The following is a 19,249-nucleotide window of genomic DNA, read 5'->3' as shown; positions in this document are numbered from 1 at the left end:
CCTCTCTAAGGAGAGTGGGGGATCTCCAGGCCTTGGCAGTAACGCCGACTTGCCTGGAGTTTGCCCCGGGTGGAGTAAAGGCCATCTTACACCCTAGGGCGGGCTATGTGCCCAAGGTCCCATCGAGGGTGGTCAGGTCCTTGGTTCTGCAGGCATTTCATCCTCCGCCTCACGTGACGGCGGAAGAGGGGAGGCTTCACCTACTCTGCCCGGTCAGGGCACTCAGGGTGTATCTGGCGAAGTCCGCACAGTGGAGGAGATCTCAACAATTGTTGGTGTGTTTTGGCTCACCCAAGAAGGGGTTGCCTGCGTCTACCCAGACAATCAGTAACTGGATTGTCCAGGCAATAACCATGGCTTACCAGGTGCGCAGTTTGCCTTCACCTGTAGCCGTGAGGGCACATTCCACCAGAGGCATGGCCTCTTCGGTGGCCCTCCTTTCTGGGGTCCCCTTGCAGGATATCTGCGAGGCGGCGGGGTGGGCTACTCCACACACTTTTATCAGGTTTTATAGCCTGGATCTCCCTGCGACGCCTGGCGCGAGGGTGCTCCAACCCTAGTTGTGCCCGGTTTCCGGCTTCACACTAGGACAGGCGCTACCCTCGGTGTGGCCTAGTGGGTACTCGTTCCCCAAAGCGTTTCGACGCAGTGGGAAGTTCCCTCGATAAGGGAACGGCTCGGGTTATGTATATAACCCTTGTTCCCTGAGAGGGAACGAGCACTGCGTCGTACCGCCACACCTCGGCACGCCTGGAGCGCATGCTTCAGAGCAAAGAACTGCCGCCATTATGCGCCGGCTCCCCTTTTATACTTCCGGGTACGCCGTCACAATGACGTCATCACGCACGACCAATCGGATTGGACTAGTGTTTATTCAGGCTTCAGATTCGCTGATGCTTAGGGAGCATCCCCAAAGCGTTTCGACGCAGTGCTCGTTCCCTCTCAGGGAACAAGGGTTATATACATAACCCGAGCCGTTTTGTCTGTTTGTGTCTGTTAGTGTCATGCTAGTAGTAACACCCTTTTCCTCAGTGGTTGAATAATTTATAAGATGGAGGGTAATCTCAGCCTGACCCATTCAGACTGATTCAGAGACACACATGGTGCTAAAGATCACATGTAACATTAGTAAATTAGCTCGTTGGTTAATCCCACAGGAGATTTTTGGATAATGGAGCACAGAGGGCAGGTTTGGGGGTTGAAAAAAATGGAGGAAAAAACATAAAGTGAGTAGTCTTGGAGAAGTATGTAAGGGTGAAATGGGGTGGAAAGGAAAATGAAAGGGCTGTTGTTTGAGAATGTGAATGCAAATATAAAAATTTTATGGCTCATCCAACTCACTTGCCTGTTAGTACAACGTCTGTTACTAAAGCAACTAACACCAGAATGTTTTGTGTTGTGACCTTTACTTTGTTTAAAACAAATGCCTTCTTTCTTTGCCATCTTCATTAGCATTCATTAGAGTCAAATGTAGTTCTTTTGTACGTCTCAGTCCGTGATTTCAGTTTTGCCCTTGACATGTGTTCAGTCAGGCCAAGGAAGCGGGCCAGGGAGGAAGCTGAAAGATTCGAGTGTTGCTTTCGGTGGCGGTGGCTCTTCGTCTCTGATTCAGGAGGTCAGTAATCACCCCCACCCCCCCATTCCTCATTTCTTCATTCAGACTGCACGCACACCCCCTTTTTACTGGCCTCGGGCCTCTCTGTAACAACCCCTCTACCCAAACAGTAGTGACAGTCTGGAGAACTTACGCCTGTTTCGATGATAGTGTTAAGACAAAGACCCTTTTTCTGTCAGATGAACCAATAGTGTGGAAACTCTCACGAGTCATTTAAAGGGAGAATTCACCCAAATAAATAATGTTTTTTTTTTTCATTGGTTTTTTTTTGCCCGTGCAATAAAATTCTGTGGCATCCAGTATGGTTTTGTACCCTATTTGCTTAGGACCAAAAAAGCAGACATTTTTCAAGATATCTTTTTTATGGTCCTCAGAACAAATAAAGTCATACAGATATAAGGGAGAGTAAATAATGACAGAATGTTCATATTTGGGTGAACTCGCCCTTTAAATGGTTTAAGAGGTAGATGTAGAACTAATACATGAATGCAAACATTTTATTTAAACCATGTGAAACCACCTAATGTAATCTGATTCATTTATTAATTCAGCAGCAAAACATCAACAAGCCACTTGTGAGACAAAGTAATGTCTGTCCTAACTACAAAGTGTGATACTATCAAGGTTCAATTTAATCCAGTGCTGAATTCATGAATAAGTGCTACTCAACTGACCGGCCAGTGCCCTACATAGTTCACAACCCACATGCAGAATAGAAGGCCTGCTTTGTTTTTAATGGCCAGCAATGAATTCAAGGGTCAATTAGAGCCTGAATTCCACAGGCATGTGATACAACATTCCCCACCTTCATGAAAGAAACCTCAATTACAGCAGGCGGTTTAATGCAGAAGACAGCTCTGTTTTAAGGCCGTTGATCATTTCACTCATTTAACAAGAGCAATTTCAGTATTATTGCCATGGATGTCATTGACTTCCAACTGACTTCCACACCTCCGTGCTAAAAGATTTGCAAGTCAGTAAAAGAAACCTCTGTTTGCTGGTGCCACGGCAATGGAAAAAAAGGGAACAATTAATAGTCTAAACAGCATCAGATGCCTCTGGATTCTAGGGATTGTTTATTTTACAGAATTTGCCCTGCACCCAATTCCTTTCCTGCTGCTGTAAAGATGATTTATAAGGTCTGAAGGGAACTATGAAATATTTGAAATGAAAACAAGCTTGTGTTGCATTTTAGTCAGAGGGTTTGTATTTTTCCATCTGGTCCTGTTGTTAAAGAAGGCCGTAACCTAAAATATTTACTCTCTAGAATAAGAAGGAACAGTGAACGCTAACAGGGGAAAAACAGCCAGAGAAATGTGGTTTTGTGAAGAAATATAAAGCGGGTCCCTTTAAATTCGTCTTGATTGCCTGTAGTTTTTTACTCTTCTTCGAACACATACTGTTGCCTCAGAAGCAGGAAGGTTTGATTTCCTCTAGTTTGCCTGTCAGTGAAAGCATGAAAAAAAAAAACTTTTGCAAGGTCATTTATTATGTTTTCCTGGCTAGAAGCTGTTTATAAGAAATGTTAGTATCACTGAATGCAGGCTGTCAGTGATTTTTTCAATAAACAAGACGCTGATATTTATTTCTAAACAGTGAGATACGTTTATCACCCTATAAATACATTGTGTGATAGAAAGCATGTCTGTATTTAAGAAATATATATATATATATATATTCTACTGCATAGTGTCAAAGACTATAAGTTACTGCAACAGGAAAGCAAGGAACACAAATGGATTGTAAGGAAATAATGATTTTTGCTGCCTTTATTTGAATTATGGTACTAGACTGTGTTGAACCAATCAAATTCCAGCTGTCAGCAAAGTGAAAAGAACATGGACTCTGACCTTCAGTGCACAATAAAGTAAAGAGCCGAGACTGCTTTTGTCCACACCATTTGTGGAAGATTTCAATATTGTGTAAGAGTATCGGGATCCTCTGATAGTGACTATTGAATGTTTGAAGCGCTTGATTACCAATTACACTTTATTTTCTGTTTCATTCTGTTCAGAACTCACTATCGCTATACTATCGCTGTAGCTGAATAAACAGAAGATTGAAATGCTTTGATTTATTACACATGACTAATAAACACATGACTACGACAATATATGGTTTATCTGAGTGCTTCAAGCTTTTTCGGCTTTTTTTCATTATAATAAAGTATATTTATACTTCAATGCTAATCAACATAGCCTTTATCACTGTATAGAATACTATGAAAAATGTATATGAAAATGCTGTGCACCTTATCCTGTGTAAGAAGCCACGTCATCTAAAAAAAGGTTGCACAGCTGTAGTTATGTGAGTGAGTTTGGAGTAAAAACATGTTATTGTCTTTTGTAAGACAAGAGCTTCATAAATGCTTCTCATGTTTGGAAAGATGTTTGACGCATGTTAATTTTTTAAATGCACGTTATAAGCGAATCAAACCCACAGTACTTTCAGATAGAGCAGCATTAAAGGGATAGTTCACCCAAAAATGAAAATTATGTCATTAATTGCTTACCCTCATGCCGTTCATGAAATCCGATGACTCATGCAGGCCTCCACTGGCCACAGTCATTTCCTCTTTGAAGACCAATAAAAGCACTAAAGATGTCGTTACAAAGCCCATCTCACTACAGTGGTTCTACAATAATTATATGAAGCAACAAGAATATTTTTTGTGCGCAAACCCCCCCCCCCCCCCCCCCCCCCCCCAAATAACGACTTATATAGTGATTCGCCGATTTCAAAACACCGCTTCCTAAAGTCTTGAAGCTTTATGAATCAGCGTATCGATTCATGATTCGGATCACGCGTCAAATCGCCAAACTGCTGAAATCACATGACTTTGGCGATCCGAACCGCTAATTCGATACACTGATTCATAACGGTTTGAAGCTTTGCGAAGCAGTGTTTTCCAATCGGCCATCGCTATATAAGTCGTTATTTATTTGTTGTTTTTTTCCCACAAAAACTATTCTCATTGCTTCATAAAATGATGTTAGAATCACTGTAGTGAGATGGGCTTTGTAACGACATCTTTAGTGCCTTTTATTTGTCTTGAGAGAGGAAATGACATGGTGGCCAATGGAGGCCATTCTGAGCCATCGGATTTTAACAAAATATCTTCATTTGTGTTCCGAAGATGAACGGAGGTCTTACAGGTGTCGAAGGACATGAGGGTGAGTAATTATTGACAGAATTTTCATTTTTGGGTGAACTAACCCTTTAACTAATGTTCACAGAGCCATGCTTCACTGACAAGCTGTGCATAAAAAATAATCGTACCCTTAGCGATTTCGTAATCGCAAAAAGCCAAATCAGTTTGAGGCCAATTTCGGGTTTATTGCAATTAATTGTGCAGCCTTACAAAAACAAAACAAAAACATTTTATTTCTGCATGAAATGTGAATGTAGAATTAATAAAGCAAAAGAAAAAAAGAATATGAATGTGTTTTCTTTTTTTTAAAATTCCCAGCGTTTGTTAGCTTTCTCCCTCTATGTGTTTCACAGGTGATCATTATTTTCTTAAAATAGCCAGGAAGTCCAGCTAATATCTGATTTATATACATGTGAGCACAGTTGGATTAATAGAGCTTTAAGTCATATCCGTGTTATACTCTAGATCATTTCTGGTCCCTTCCTCCCTCAAAGAGGTACGGGGAAGCAATCAGTAAATTCTGATTGAAGTCCTCACTAAATCAATAGAAACCAGATATATCTCGTAATGCCATAGATCCGCAGCTGACCTAGAGAGCTGGACATCCTCACTTTGGTTTGTCCGGCCTATCTCTAACCAAATAGCATGTTAAATTTGGCAAAAGAGAAAGTGTCTGTCAACAACTTGTTTATCCAGTGGACAAAAAAAACAAACAGTAAAAGTTGTCCTGTGAAATCACAGATGATATAAGATGATTTTTTTTTGTATACAAATAAAAGTACAGCCATGCATCATTTTTGTGTATTGATGAAGCTGTTGGGGTCGAAACTTGTCTATTCGTGATTGACCGCACTGTTAAAAAGCAGCCAGTGTTATCAACAGAGGACATTATCCACTTCTCCTAGGATGAGGCCTAATGAAGTTAAATAGAATTTTGACAAGATAATGGATTTGTTTTCCTTCCTTGATTCCATTCTCTCCCCCTCAGCACTCATGATAAACTGTGTAGAAAAGAAGTGAGAGGGAAACGGATTATTCAAGGCTGCTCACAAGGGGAATGAAAGATCAATAATGAACCCTTTTGAGAAAAAAAGAAACATCCAGTGAAGACCTCTATAGTTTGGGTTTTGAGTTAGATCTTAGGCGCAGGAACTAAATTCTTCTTAGCTCGTGCACTGGATCTGGCCCCTCCTCAGGGGGTGATCGCTGACCAATACAAATTTACAGCATAGCAGAGAGGAAGTAGCTTGTACAGTGACTTTGCTAGAGAATTACGTGGTGAGGCATTTTTGTTTATGTTATTTTGTGAAATAATTATCTTATTTTATGTTAAAATTTTCTTACCAAGGCTGAATTTATTTGATTTAAAATATAGTAAAAAGAGCAATATTGTAAAATATTATTATAATTCAAATTTATTTATTTTAATATATTTAAATTATAATTAATCCCTCAGAAATTATTCTAATGCACTGATCTGGCTCTCAAGAAACATTTTTTATTATTATTATAAATGTTGAAAACAGTTGTACTGCTTAATACTGTTCTGGAAACCGTGACCCTTTTTTCAGGATTCTTTGATGATTGGAAAGATGAAAACATCAGCATTTACTTTAAATTGAATATTTGTACTGTATTTTGATCAATTGAATGTGCCCTTGCTAAATTAAGTTATTTATTTATTTTTAAATCGTACAAACATCTGCCCCAAACATTTAAATGCTAGTGTATATTCAGCCTTTATATGTATATTAATATTTAATGTATACATATATTTAATGAATATGTGGATTTTGTCACATATAAAGTAACATTTAATTTCAGTTATATATATGGACAGACCATTTTTTAGTTTTTAATTAATTAATTAATTTATTATTTATCGGAACACTTCCAAATGAAGAAAAAAATGTTACTGTCACTTTAAGATGGCTCCCAGAGAAACATGATCCTCTCTAATCAGCATTTGCCTCTGTGAAATCTAACATAAGCTTGCTGACTCTTCGTTTCTGTTTAGCATAAGCAGAATCTGATGACCTTTGACCTATTTGAAGACCTCACCCCCTCTCATCGCCATAAAACTAGGCTTGCTGTGCATAGATTCCTCACTTGGTCATTGATCATTAAGGAGATCAAAGGGTTAGTGAAACGATCAGCCGTGACACACACTATCCCGTAAGGCGATTGGTAGAACAATCCTCTAGTTCTTAACCTGTACGGTAGTGTGGCATTTGACAATTGAAATATATGGAGTAAATTATATGGAATAATTCAACATGCATTTCTTAGGAAGGTGTGATGTCTATCGTTGGCTTGTTGTGTGTGTAGATGTGTATATATAGTCCTCACCTTTCACCCCTCATCACTCACCGCTCAACTGTGTCTCCACGTAGCTTCAGTGTGTATTTCTGACTAGCTCATGTTTGTTCCACTTCTTTGTCGATTGAAGGAGAAATGTGCCGTATTCCTCAGAGCTGACCACGACTCATATTCCCTCTCTTCAATAATTCAGAGCTAGTGCCGTAAAGTTGTTACTTAAAGGCCTCTTCTGTGAGTGTCGTTTTGTTGGCTCATATGTTGTGGTCCTGCTGTGTATCATCTGCTTAGACAAATGTTTTATGATCAACAGTAAATTTGACAGGCCAATGCTGTTCACCAGATCATTTCCAGATGGTCTTTACAAGGAAAAGTGAGCGTGACAAGGAATCTAAAGATACAGTTAAGATTATAACAAGTAAATGCATTGATACCATTTCAGCTACTATCTAGTGCTAAAAACTACCACTATATACTGTATATACTCTACCGTTTATTTTTTAAAGACGTCATTGCTTTTACTTAGCAAGAATACATTAAAGTATTCAAAAGTAATCAAAACATCTATTTTTAACAAAATTCATGGTTTCCACACAGATATGATAAACTATTTTCAACATTGATAATAAGACATTTATCTTGATTACCAAAACTTAAAATAAAAATGATCTTAGTGTCCCCAAACATTTAAATGGTATTATATAAGCGATCTAAAGGAACTTGCAGTGGATGATGGGTGTTAGCAATGTCTTCAAATAAGAACTATGGTTAATTACACTTCTCCTTTTTGCCTGAATAAGATATGCTAAAGAAGTTGTGATAATATTGGTTTTAACACTAAATATTTCAGTTTAGTCTGTGGTATCATGATTCCACTGATATCAGCATATTTGCAATAAGAGAAATGGGTTTGGTTAGCATTAATTTTGGGGCATTCAGACCTATTGGATGAACAACACCAAACAAGAAAATGTGAGTTGTGTTTGAAGGTATAATTTGTGGTGATATCTTCACCATCTGCTTTTGCAATGCTAGTTTGACCCCCTCCTCTGGCAGGAAATGGCATCCCCCACTGATGATGTGGCACTTTGAGCCATAAATTTAATAGCTTGACCCCCCTCATTCCCCACTTTTGCTTCTCCATCCCTTCATAGTCCCCTTCCTCTCTCTCTCTTTCTCTCCCAGGACTGACCTTTTTTCTTTAATTATTTATCCATCTTAGTTGTATGGCAAGAATTTGTTACAAAAGAGCCCAGTGGATGTTGGTTTAAGCCCCGCCCCCTCAGCCGTATTCTGTGATGTGACAGTGCACTACTCCCTTTGTGATCGGTGACAGGTGAAGGAAATTGATGAGATGAAGCAAGTGATTTCCTTCCATTTAAAGACTTGGTCCATATGTCCATTGATTTATGGTGCGCTTCGCAATCATCTGTTATATAAATTAGGTTATTATAATGAAATTAAACTATTGCAGATGCAGGTTAAGTACAGATTTGGAAACTAGATAGCAATTAGACGAGTTGCGTGCCTGTCTAATAGAGCTTATAGAATGATGGAATACACCTCAAAGGGATTGTACACCCGAAAATGAAAATCATCTTACTCACCCTCATGACATTCTAAACCTGTATGACTTCTTTCTTCTATAGAAAACCAAAGCACATATTTGAAACTTGCCTGTGTTTTTTTATTTGTCCATACATTGTAAGTCAGTGGGATCCAATGTTGTTTGGACTTATATTTTTGTGTGTTCCTCATCAAAAAGAAAGTTTCAGGTTTGGAACGACATGAGAGGGAATTGATGAGAGAATTTTCATTTCCGGGTGAGATATCCCTTTAAAAAAGAAAAACACACTTCACAAAACATATTACAACAACTTCTATGTCATTTTGTCATGTAGATCACGTCAGCAAAGTTTGTCTTGATACACAGCCCAACATGTACGATTTAAATTAAAGTTGCTGGACAACAAATTATACTTGCAAATTATTTTGGAATTTGAGGAGTAGTCACTTTTAGACTAGACATGTAGACAGTCATGTGCTCTGTCATCTTTTACTCTACTGGCATAGTCTTAACGTCAGCATTTTTGTATGAATTGCAGAGCTTGCGATGAACACACACATTGCCACCAGTCACACATTTCACCCACTTATAAGGTCTCCTAAACCAAACAAGACATGAACGACGGATATACACCGTAGCCTAAATGAAAAATGTGTCTGTTGGAGCTGACAATACAAACACTGAGGATAGATATGAACAGACATGTAACTCCATATCAGTCCTTCAAACTAAACAAACAGGTTATTAGAAGGTTGTACACTCTTAAATATAAAGGTTCTTAACTGGTTCTTAGGCAGGGTGTGTGGTTCCACGAAGAACCTTTAATATCCAAAGAATCTTTCCATTGCACAAAAGGTTCTTTGTAGTGCAAAAAGGTTCTTTAGACAATAAAATGTTTAGAAAAAAAATGATTCTTTAAAGAACTTTTCACAAAGTGGTTCTTCGGGGAACCAAAAATGGTTCTTTTATGGCATCACCCTGGCATTTTTGTTTTTAAGGGTGTATGTCTCGTATTGTGGAACTGGCTGAGATGTTACCTCTGTGTGTAATATCTACATGTAATGCTAATACAGCTAATGTCAGTGATGTTAGATTGGTCGTTTGTCTAATGTAATGTGGTCTGCTTTAGCATTTGGTCAATAAAGACGGCTCTGTGTGGTATGGTAGCCATCTTGAGCCTGGCTGTCAAAGACCATAAAAGGTTAGCTCACACAGGAGCTGCACTGTTGATATGACAAAGCCCCTTGCCTTCAGTGGGAAACACCAGCCCCTCCTGACACACTCATACATACACAAAACACACTCACTTTCTTTCTCCTTGTACTACACACACACACACAAACACAGCAAATCTTATAACACAGAGCAGTCAACACAAGCTCATCCATCACAGATCTATTCAGGGCTCCCGCTCCCTCTTTGTTCGCTAGTTTTGGCCGCAGCCCAACACTGAAAGCGATATGAACTTAGTGCTGGTGGTCTTGGGGTAATAAATTCTACAGATGCAGTGATGCTACTGCTCGTTGGTACTTGTAAACGCTCAATATCACTGTACTGCTATTGTTATTAATAATATTATTAATATAGATTGACATAACTAGTCATACCTTATAGAGTCAGTACTTGAGCAAGGATGCATTCAATTAAAATGCTTTTACATTGTTAGAACAAATGTTTTCAGATATTTCAAATAAATGCTGTTCTGTTTAATTTTATGTTTAACAAAGAATCTTGAAAAAATGTATCACGTTTCCGCAAAAACCTTACGCAACACAACTGTATTCAATATGGATAGTAATACAGCATTTAAGATGTGATTTCTGGAGGATCATGTGGAGTAATGCCATTTTAAAATATATTAAAATAGAAAATAGTTATTTTATATTATAATAGTATTCACAATTTGACTGTTTTTACTGTATTTTTTGATCAGATAAATGCATCCTTGGTGAGCATAAGAGACATCTTTCAATAACGTGAGAAAATCTCATTTACAGCACGGTTAATGTTAGCTCCATTTGAAGTCTGGTCCATTTACTTGAACATTTGAAAGAGAGGAACCATGCAGGGCCTTCTTGATCTTTTGAACATGTATCCACGAGTCTGGATTTCTTCGTTTTACAGCTTGGTCGTGTTGCTTTGCATTATTTATTTGTACAGAGAGAATAGTTTCCAACTGCCTCACATTGGTTACCTATGATTTATTCACGTAGCTTTATATTGGTTTAGAGGCGGATATGTGCCTTTCCATCTGCAAAGTCTGAGTTATACTACCATTTTGATTAACTGTTCATGGACCCAAGAGTATTAGAGCCATATGGCTCTCAGGAAGAGAAAATCTAATGACTAATCCACAGTGAGTGCTGGATTGAGAAATCAGTTTCTGCTAATAATCTACAGATCTCAGAGAGATATTGTTTCATTAATGGATTTTAAAGACCACAGTTTCTTGTTAAGAATTATTTTTTACAGCGATGAAATAGCAAGTATTCAGTAGCATTAGAGCAAATGGGTTTTTTACATATTAGAGAAGCCCTCTGGACCCATTTCACTTGAAGTTTCCTCAGCTAAATAACAGATAGTCAGGCTACCAGAAATGTTGACTGGTGTTCCTGCAATTCCCCATCACGCTTCATTTGCAAATGACTATACATTTACGTTTATTTTAGACTTTTGCATCCCACTGTATATAATAGTGCTCTACATCTGTATGTAAATTCCGCAACAAGAAATTTCCACTATCAGTATTTGGATTATATTTTTTTGGGGGGGAGGCTTTATCAGCAAATATTTCTACGTGATTAATTGAATATATTTATTTTCCATTAACAGGGGTACGTTTTTCATACCTCGCTTAATGCATCTGAGATGATTTGACAGATCCCAGATCTTGCAATCATGATAACTGAGCTCTTTCTAATTTAGTTCTTCAAACAAATTTGCAGATTGGATTCAGATATCTGGATTAACTCGTCTGAGATTATTGCGAGTTCTTGTGGTCCCTAGGCTTGGGCGGTAATACGGTAAAATGGTATACCGCGGGATCTAAAAATAGCAACGGTATCAGTTTCAATACCGTCAAACCGTCAAAAAAAACAAAAAAAACAGATCAACTTACATATTGCTGATCAACAATTAATTATTAAATATTTAATAAGTTGAACTAATTAAACTATTTACATATTAAATACTATTTATTTATTAAATGCCTAAATATGTGTATGCGTTGTTGTGACAGTGTGGATAAGAAAGAGAGAGAGAGAGAGAGAGGGGAAAAGACGGCGAGTCGGGCACTGAGTTATTATCGAAAAAGAACACAACTTCTGCAGTTTGGAAGTATTTGGGGTTTTGACGGTAAATACAGACGAGGCAATTTGCAAATTGTGCAACAAAAAGATGAACGCGAGAGATGGAAATACCTTGAACCTAAGGGCGCATATCCGAAACCACCATCCTCACTGCTAAGTGGATGAAAAACCGAGCGCACCCTCGGACTATGCTGTAATATTGCCGAAGCCTTTTGTCACACAGCTGGCAATGTAAGCAATAAGCATGAACTCCACAAAAGTTAATTGTTCATGATTAACTTCACACAAAAAAAAGTCAATTGTCTGACAATTGTCTCATAACGGTAAGCATAAAACGTGCAGAGAGTTTCTCAGGGGCAGGGGCTCAAATGTAAAAAATAAAATAAAAATATAGGCCTATATATATATATATATATATATATATATATATATATATATATATAAGCCAAGCCAACAGTTTGTTGACGCTGTCTGAGCCTTACATCATAAGGTTTTAATTATTCACGGTAATACCGTATACCGAGGTAAAATAGGGAGGAGGTTTGACGGTATCAAAATTTGGATACCGCCCAAGCCTAGTGGTCCCTGAAGACGGCAGATGCATCGATACTTGAAATCACGATCAGCAATGCAGCGATTGGCTGGCGCAAGACAGCAACATAATGACATCATATAGGCCCTAGTTAAACCTGGCAAAAAAAGAAATAAAAATAAGGTCCAGCAGAATATATATATATATATATATTAGTGCTGCAACGACGCGTCGACGTCATCGATGACGTCGACTACGGAAATACGTCGACGTTCGTGAAATGCGTCGACGCGTCGTGTCAGACGTTCATCTCGCGTAATGTTAGTCTTGTTTGAGATGCGCCTTGCCTCGCCTGAAAAAAAGGCGAGACTAGGCGGCTGCAGTGAGGGGAGGAGTGAATAAAGTTCAGGCCAGCCGGACAGTTCTCTCCTCTCGTAGTGGATCAGACACCTGCGAGATCAGTTGCGGATATCGCGGGATTCACACTCGTGCGCTCTGTTGCTGATAAACTGGATGTAATTTATGTTCTGTTGCTTTTATATGAAAATAAATATCACCGGTGATCGGTTCTGCGCAGATTTTGCTCATCTCAAACAAGCCTGTTGGCTTCTGCTCCTGGTTCTATCACAAAAACCTAGACAGCGAATATCAAAAGTATGGGAATACTTTAAACAGAGGCCAAACATTGTTTCCCACACATAGACTAATTTGTGGCGGACTGCCACATAATCAATAACGGCCGCCACATTCGTCATTCATTCATTTTTACCCTATTTAAAAGACGCACGCATATTCGTTTAGCTGCGTTTCCTTAAGTTCTCTCTCCGCCCTTTTGCGCGTCTCTTACTCACTCACTCACTCTCACACACACACACACACACACACACACACACACACACACGTGGGTTGCATCGAACGTAAAACAAGTTTAATTGCATTTTGGCGCATTTAGTGTGACATAGCTTTTAAAACCAGAGCAGTTGAATAACAGAGTTGCGACACGCCTTCATCACGCGGCAGCGCGCGGTCACGGCGCTCATTATAATTCTAAACAAACCAGCGCGGTGTCAATCAATACAGACCAGTGTTTCCCAACCGGGATCCCGAGCACAAGATGCCGGGACGCACTTACACCGCGGTTCATCTCACATCTGATGACGCATCTTTAATATGGGTTGTAACTTAAAAATAATGCTGTATGTATGTTTCTGTCGATGGATACGTGCTGACTCCTCAGGTATACACTACAACAACCGCGATAATAAAAGAAAAACGTGGGCAAAACGGTCTCTCTTTGTAAACTTTATAAAACGCATGCGAGTGCTGCTGTACGTCCGAATATGAGCAGTCATTTTCACCGTCATCACCCCCGTGTAGCCAGAAGACGCGAATTAGAAGATCTGTCTTTGTGCACTCGTCCCAAAGCGCGCAAATATTGAGTTATCTTTCAAATCCTGTGCTTAAACGGACAAACTCACAAAAAGTATGTCAAAATGTCATAGCCTACTCGCCTTAAGTGAACTTTATACAGAAAATACGACGACTACCCGTGGGTCTTAAAGGGGCAGTAGCCTTCACTGCTGTCTGTTTAATGTCAAACAAAAGATAAAGACATGACTCACTGCTCCTGACTGAATAGCTTTTGTAAGTTTAATAATGATTTTTTTTTTAAATATTAAACAGTTAAATGTGTGGTTATTTTACTTTTGATTACTTCATTCCATTTCTCTAAAAACTAATGTTGGACCTACCTGAAAAGCATTGTTTATTTTATTCTCATCTTTGCTCAATAGTATTTATTTGTGCTGCTGCTTCTATTTAAGTTATCTGTTCTTATTTTCTTTATTTTCATTTGACAGTAGTCCTTTTTCCCCTGAACATAGCAAATACCGAACTGTACTGAAACGTGAACCTAAAACCGTGATACAAAGCGAACTGTGAGCTATCTGTACTGTTACACCTCTAGCGTAACTTATGTGAGGGGGTGCCACAGAATTTTGAAAAATTTCAAAGGGTAAAAAAATTAATCGTTAGATTAGTCGACTAATCGAAAAAATAATCGTTAGATTAGTCGACAGAAAAAATAATCGTTAGTTGCAGCTCTAATATATATATATATATATATATATATATATATATATATATATATATATATATATATATATTCTGCACCTTATATGGAAACGACCAAAACAACATAACAGTTATAATAGATAAAGTAAATTTGCACAGTTTTTTCAAGATCAAGTTATCTGCAGCTCCAGCACTGCATCAAGCAAATCCCATAATATCCATCATCACTCAAATTAATGCACGGCTCAGATTAACTGTACAGCATGTGTGTAAGACTGCAAAAAAAATTATAAAGTAATTATTCCATCACTAATAAATTTCTCATTCAAGTGGCTGTGTCTATAGTAGCAACATTATAATATTATTTTCATATGCATTTTTAGATTATTATTATTATTTACAATTATTGCCCCTGGTTTAGTAAGGAACTCTTGTAATAAAGTAGCAGTGTGGCTGGGACAGATTTTAAGCATCACCTGAAGATGCAATCTAATCCTGTTTACATGAAATAAGCTTGCTCCCGAGCAGGTTTAAGCTTATGGACCTGTTGCTATGACAGCAACAACACAATGTGCTTCGAAGAGCCAAACAATCCGAGATCAAGCTAAATCGCCAACAATCAAATCCAGCTAACTGAGTTAGCGACGTACGAAGAACGGACCCCTGCTCTTGTTTCATGATAAACATTCAAATTATGTTCGGGTTCAACAGTAAACAAATGTGGCATAAATAATGTCATCAAGTGAAGATTACATATATGCTTTTGTGCTGCACCTCCATATCGATCTGGCCTTAAGTAGTGCCCAACAGTGTGGTGAGATAACCATAATTCCATGCTCCTTGTTTTTTTTCTGGCTGTTATCTCAGTCAGTCCTCTTCAATAGTGTCATGTTTGCTCAGCTTCTCCAAAAGCAGCTGCAGCTGCCATCGTATGAAGAAGCCATCCGTCATAATGGGGGAAATAAAGCAGGCTCATGTGCCGAGAGTCTCTGTCATCCCCCCTCCCACCCTTCAGTCCCCCTCTTTTTCCAAGGTCTGCGTCACACAACACTTTCTCTGACCTCTTTCCATACTGTTTGTTCACACGCGTGGCCTGCTGACTTTTCTGGCAGCGTTTACTTGGCCTGGCTCCAGCTGGCTGACGGTGCTGCAGCAGCATGCAGACAATCTCTTACAGATGTCTGGAGACATAGAGTAGGATTCATGCTTTAGAGACGAGGAATGCAAGAATGGAGAGGAAGCAAACAAAGCACTGCGAGCAAGGTGCACCGCTTCGTTCGAGTAGCCAGCGAGCTGATTCTTCACTTGTGTGAGTGCGTATTCTGTGTTTCAAATTCTCTTGTGGACAGCTCCCTATATAAAGATGGATATATCAGCAAAACATAAACATCCTTCCACTTTCAAGTGCTTTCTTTTTGTGTGTAAATATTTGTATGAACATAAAGGGTTAGTTTGAGACTTAATTTGACAAATATCAAAAGTAGCAGTCCGTGTGGCCAGCAGCTGCTTTAAGATCTAGTGCATCTTATTCTCATGGACTGAGCCAGATTTACCAGTTCATGTTGTGAGATATTAGTCCACTATTCCACCAGGGCGCTTACAAGTTTTTAAAGGAGACACATGTGGTTTGGCACTGCAAAGGCATATCAGTTATTCTTCCTGTCTTCCTGTGGGCTATGTTTACATGACAATAATGTACTAAAAACAGAGGACCCCCTTAAAGTGATAATAATAATAATAAAAAGGCTGTATTATGCATGCGCCAGGCCAGTACTTGAAGTACTATGTACTATGTTACTATGTCAAGAAACACCCGGTGAAAACGTAATATGTATGCGCATGATGTCACCATTTCACAAATCCACTCTTTTGTTGTTTACATGTAGACCGTTTTCAAAAGTGTGCCTTTTTAGGCCCCCAAAATGCCATTGTCATGTAAATGTCAAGGCAAAATGCATAAAAAGTTTTCAGTTGAAATCGGTGCTGTATAAACTATTCTTTTCTCAGCGAAAACCTTAACTCCAAGTCTTCCAGAATCGCAGTCAAAACTGATTCGAAAGACCGCTGCCGTTCGCCAGTTTCTGTGTTTACTAGACAACAGAAGCACGCAAACGCAACTCGGCAGTCGTCATTATGGCCCCGCCCACCGACTCTATACACGATGTGATTGGCCCGTCCAGATTTTGAGGAATACAGCTCAGAAGGGTATTGAGAGTTCCTAGACAACACTTGCGGGCAGACTAAATTTGATGCCGCTAGGGTGCGGTAAGTCTAGAAGGCACCAAATACAAAAATTATTTCACATTTCTACTACATTAATGACACAGTTTAAATACAAAGCTTAATGTAACCCTTTAATAATGGTCCTGGTTCTCACCTAATTGATGAACACAAATTGTACTCTGCGAGTAAAGCTGCAAATTCCTGCATCAAAGCCAGCTGCCTCTATAATAATCTTCTGTTATGTCAAATGTACAGTCAAATGAAAATCGCTGCACTGCATGAATGACAAGTCTATTAGGCAGTCTATTAGCAAACAAGCTTTTCTCATTCAGTCTTCTTCAAAACAAAAGTTGCATCGTGAATGAAGTAAGCGTGCTCCGTGCAATGTGAGTGTAGGCCACAATCTTGGGGACAATCACGCTCTGGCATGGTACAAGGCAGCCGTGCCTAATGTGAGTAAACCCTTAGATGTGTTACATTATGGACATTGCAGTTATTACTGTGTCCATATCTGCAGTCCTCATGCCTCCCTGCAGCAGGCCTGTGGCATGCTCACTGAGGTGATCAGAGACCCTGCCCATCTCTCTGCTGGTGTTTTTCAGAATCTCTTTAAGGCTACAACAGTCTCCACAAGAATTGTCATTTTGTTCTCGCAGCCCTGTTTTGGGAGTTCTCGCAGCTTGTTCTCGACACATCACATGAGCAGAACTTTTTTCTTGCTGGTGTCTGAGAAATATTGTGTGATTGGCCAGACATTTAAAGTGGGCGTGGTTAATACGGAGAAACGCAGATGATCGGCACCTGCTTTTCTCGTGAAGTATGGAATGTACTAGCCTGAACAAACTTTGTTCTTGTTCTTGCCACCTCGAGAAAACAAATTTCTTTGTTCTTGCAGAGTATGTTCCAAGCTTTAGTGTCCTTAGTTATTGGAACTGTGACTTGTCTACCGCCTGTAAATGGTTAGTGTCTTAACTACTTTTCAACAAGTGCAAGTACAATAATTGTTTATGGTTCATCGAAAAAGCATGGAAAATATTGTCTAAACCCTTTTCAATAAAGATTTGCACAACTTATTTGGATTTTAGAAATTTTTGAAATTCAATATCCTGATTATCGTAATATTCAAGTTATATCTAAGTCCAAAAGTCCAACTTTATCCATTAAATTGTAATAAAATGTCACAGTATTTTTTTTACTGTATTTTCGATCATATAAATGCAAAAAAAATCTAAAACTTACTGAACCCAATTTGTTTGAATGGTACTGCATTTAAAGGAATAATTGAAAACAGAAATAAGTGAGGTCATATAATGATAATCAGGCTAAAATTGAAATTGTGATTAACTTACTAAAAATCTTCCCCTCCTGCTGTTAACTGTTTTGACCAGATTATTGAGTCACTGAGTTCAGTTTGATTTATGATAGTGAGTCATACAGGTGAAAACATGATGAAGACTAAGTAATGACAGTTTTTGTTGCACTGTTCCTCAGCTTAATTCCAGTATATTTTAGTAATCTTGTCCTTTTGTTCACTTGTCCTTCCCTCCCACCTTCTTCTCCTGTATCTTTTTTATTCTTTATTTCTTTTTCCTCTGCCTTCTCTGTTCCTTTCCCCGATTAGCTGCTTAGCACAAGAGGGAAGGGTCTGGCTGACAGATTGAAGGGCCGAACGGGGTCAGAGGGGTTAAATTGAACAAATCTGCCCATTGACGTCCTGTCCCCTCCACCCTCCACTAATATCATTATTCCCGGGTGTCAGGGGGCGAGCGGACATATCGCTAAGGCTGACAGCACAGAGGCGAGGGCAGCCACTTACCACAGTAGACCTCCCACCATGGCAGGCTCCTTTTGTCGAAGGACTTGTCAGCAGAGGCAGAAAAAGAAAAACATTGAGTCCTCTGTGTTCATCTGAGTAAATACATGCAGAGACACACTGTTGGAGGGTTACGGATTGCTGGTCTTTGTCTTTTACTAGAAGCAAGTGAAGAGGGGTGCTATGAAGGTGTGGCTTGGGAATGTTTGTTATCATTTCAAAGTTCAGTTTTTTTGTGAAATGTTTGGACTTTCCCTCTGCCTTTTTTGGTCTAGTATAGTATTCAGTGTATTGAAGGGTGCAAACAAATCAAAGATCACACACAGATCCAAATAGATGCTAACGAAGCAGCTTTGCGCAACTGTGAAATACTTATTATCACTAATATCTCATTTAAACCAACATTTTAAAGAAAATGAGTCAGAAATTAATCAGTATATAATAAATAAGTTATAGATTACGTTTCTATCAGGTAACTTGAAGAAAAACGTGTTGTGACGTGACAAATCAAGTTGTTTGTTTTTGGATTTGCTTTTGGTGTTGTTTGGTTTGGTTTTGATTTGTTTGCATGCCTGTCAGTTTGCATTCCTGCTTCAAACATTTGTTTGTCTGCTTTTGGATTTGGTTGAGTTTTCTGATACGTTTGCATGC

At 38.9% G+C, this 19,249-nt stretch overlaps 1 protein-coding gene across 3 annotated transcripts in view; it reads left to right on the top strand.

Annotated features, from left to right (window-relative positions):
* Positions 1 to 19,249, top strand: part of arid3c (AT rich interactive domain 3C (BRIGHT-like)) — a 194,850-nt gene that overhangs the window by 116,864 nt on the left and 58,737 nt on the right. For 2 of the 3 annotated variants that reach the window (XM_067438398.1, XM_067438396.1), the window contains exon 3: positions 1,529 to 1,615. The exons of the other annotated variant lie outside the window; for it this stretch is intronic. In XM_067438398.1, the coding sequence (XP_067294499.1) occupies positions 1,529 to 1,615 (87 nt within the window). The remainder of the gene's footprint in view (positions 1 to 1,528; positions 1,616 to 19,249) is intronic. 3 annotated transcript variants of the gene reach the window in all.

The sequence above is a fragment of the Pseudorasbora parva genome, chromosome 3 (assembly GCF_024679245.1).
Source record: "Pseudorasbora parva isolate DD20220531a chromosome 3, ASM2467924v1, whole genome shotgun sequence".
Taxonomy (NCBI): domain Eukaryota; kingdom Metazoa; phylum Chordata; class Actinopteri; order Cypriniformes; family Gobionidae; genus Pseudorasbora; species Pseudorasbora parva.
Note: the sequence above shows the minus strand (reverse complement) of the source record. Positions and strands in the feature narration are given on the sequence as shown.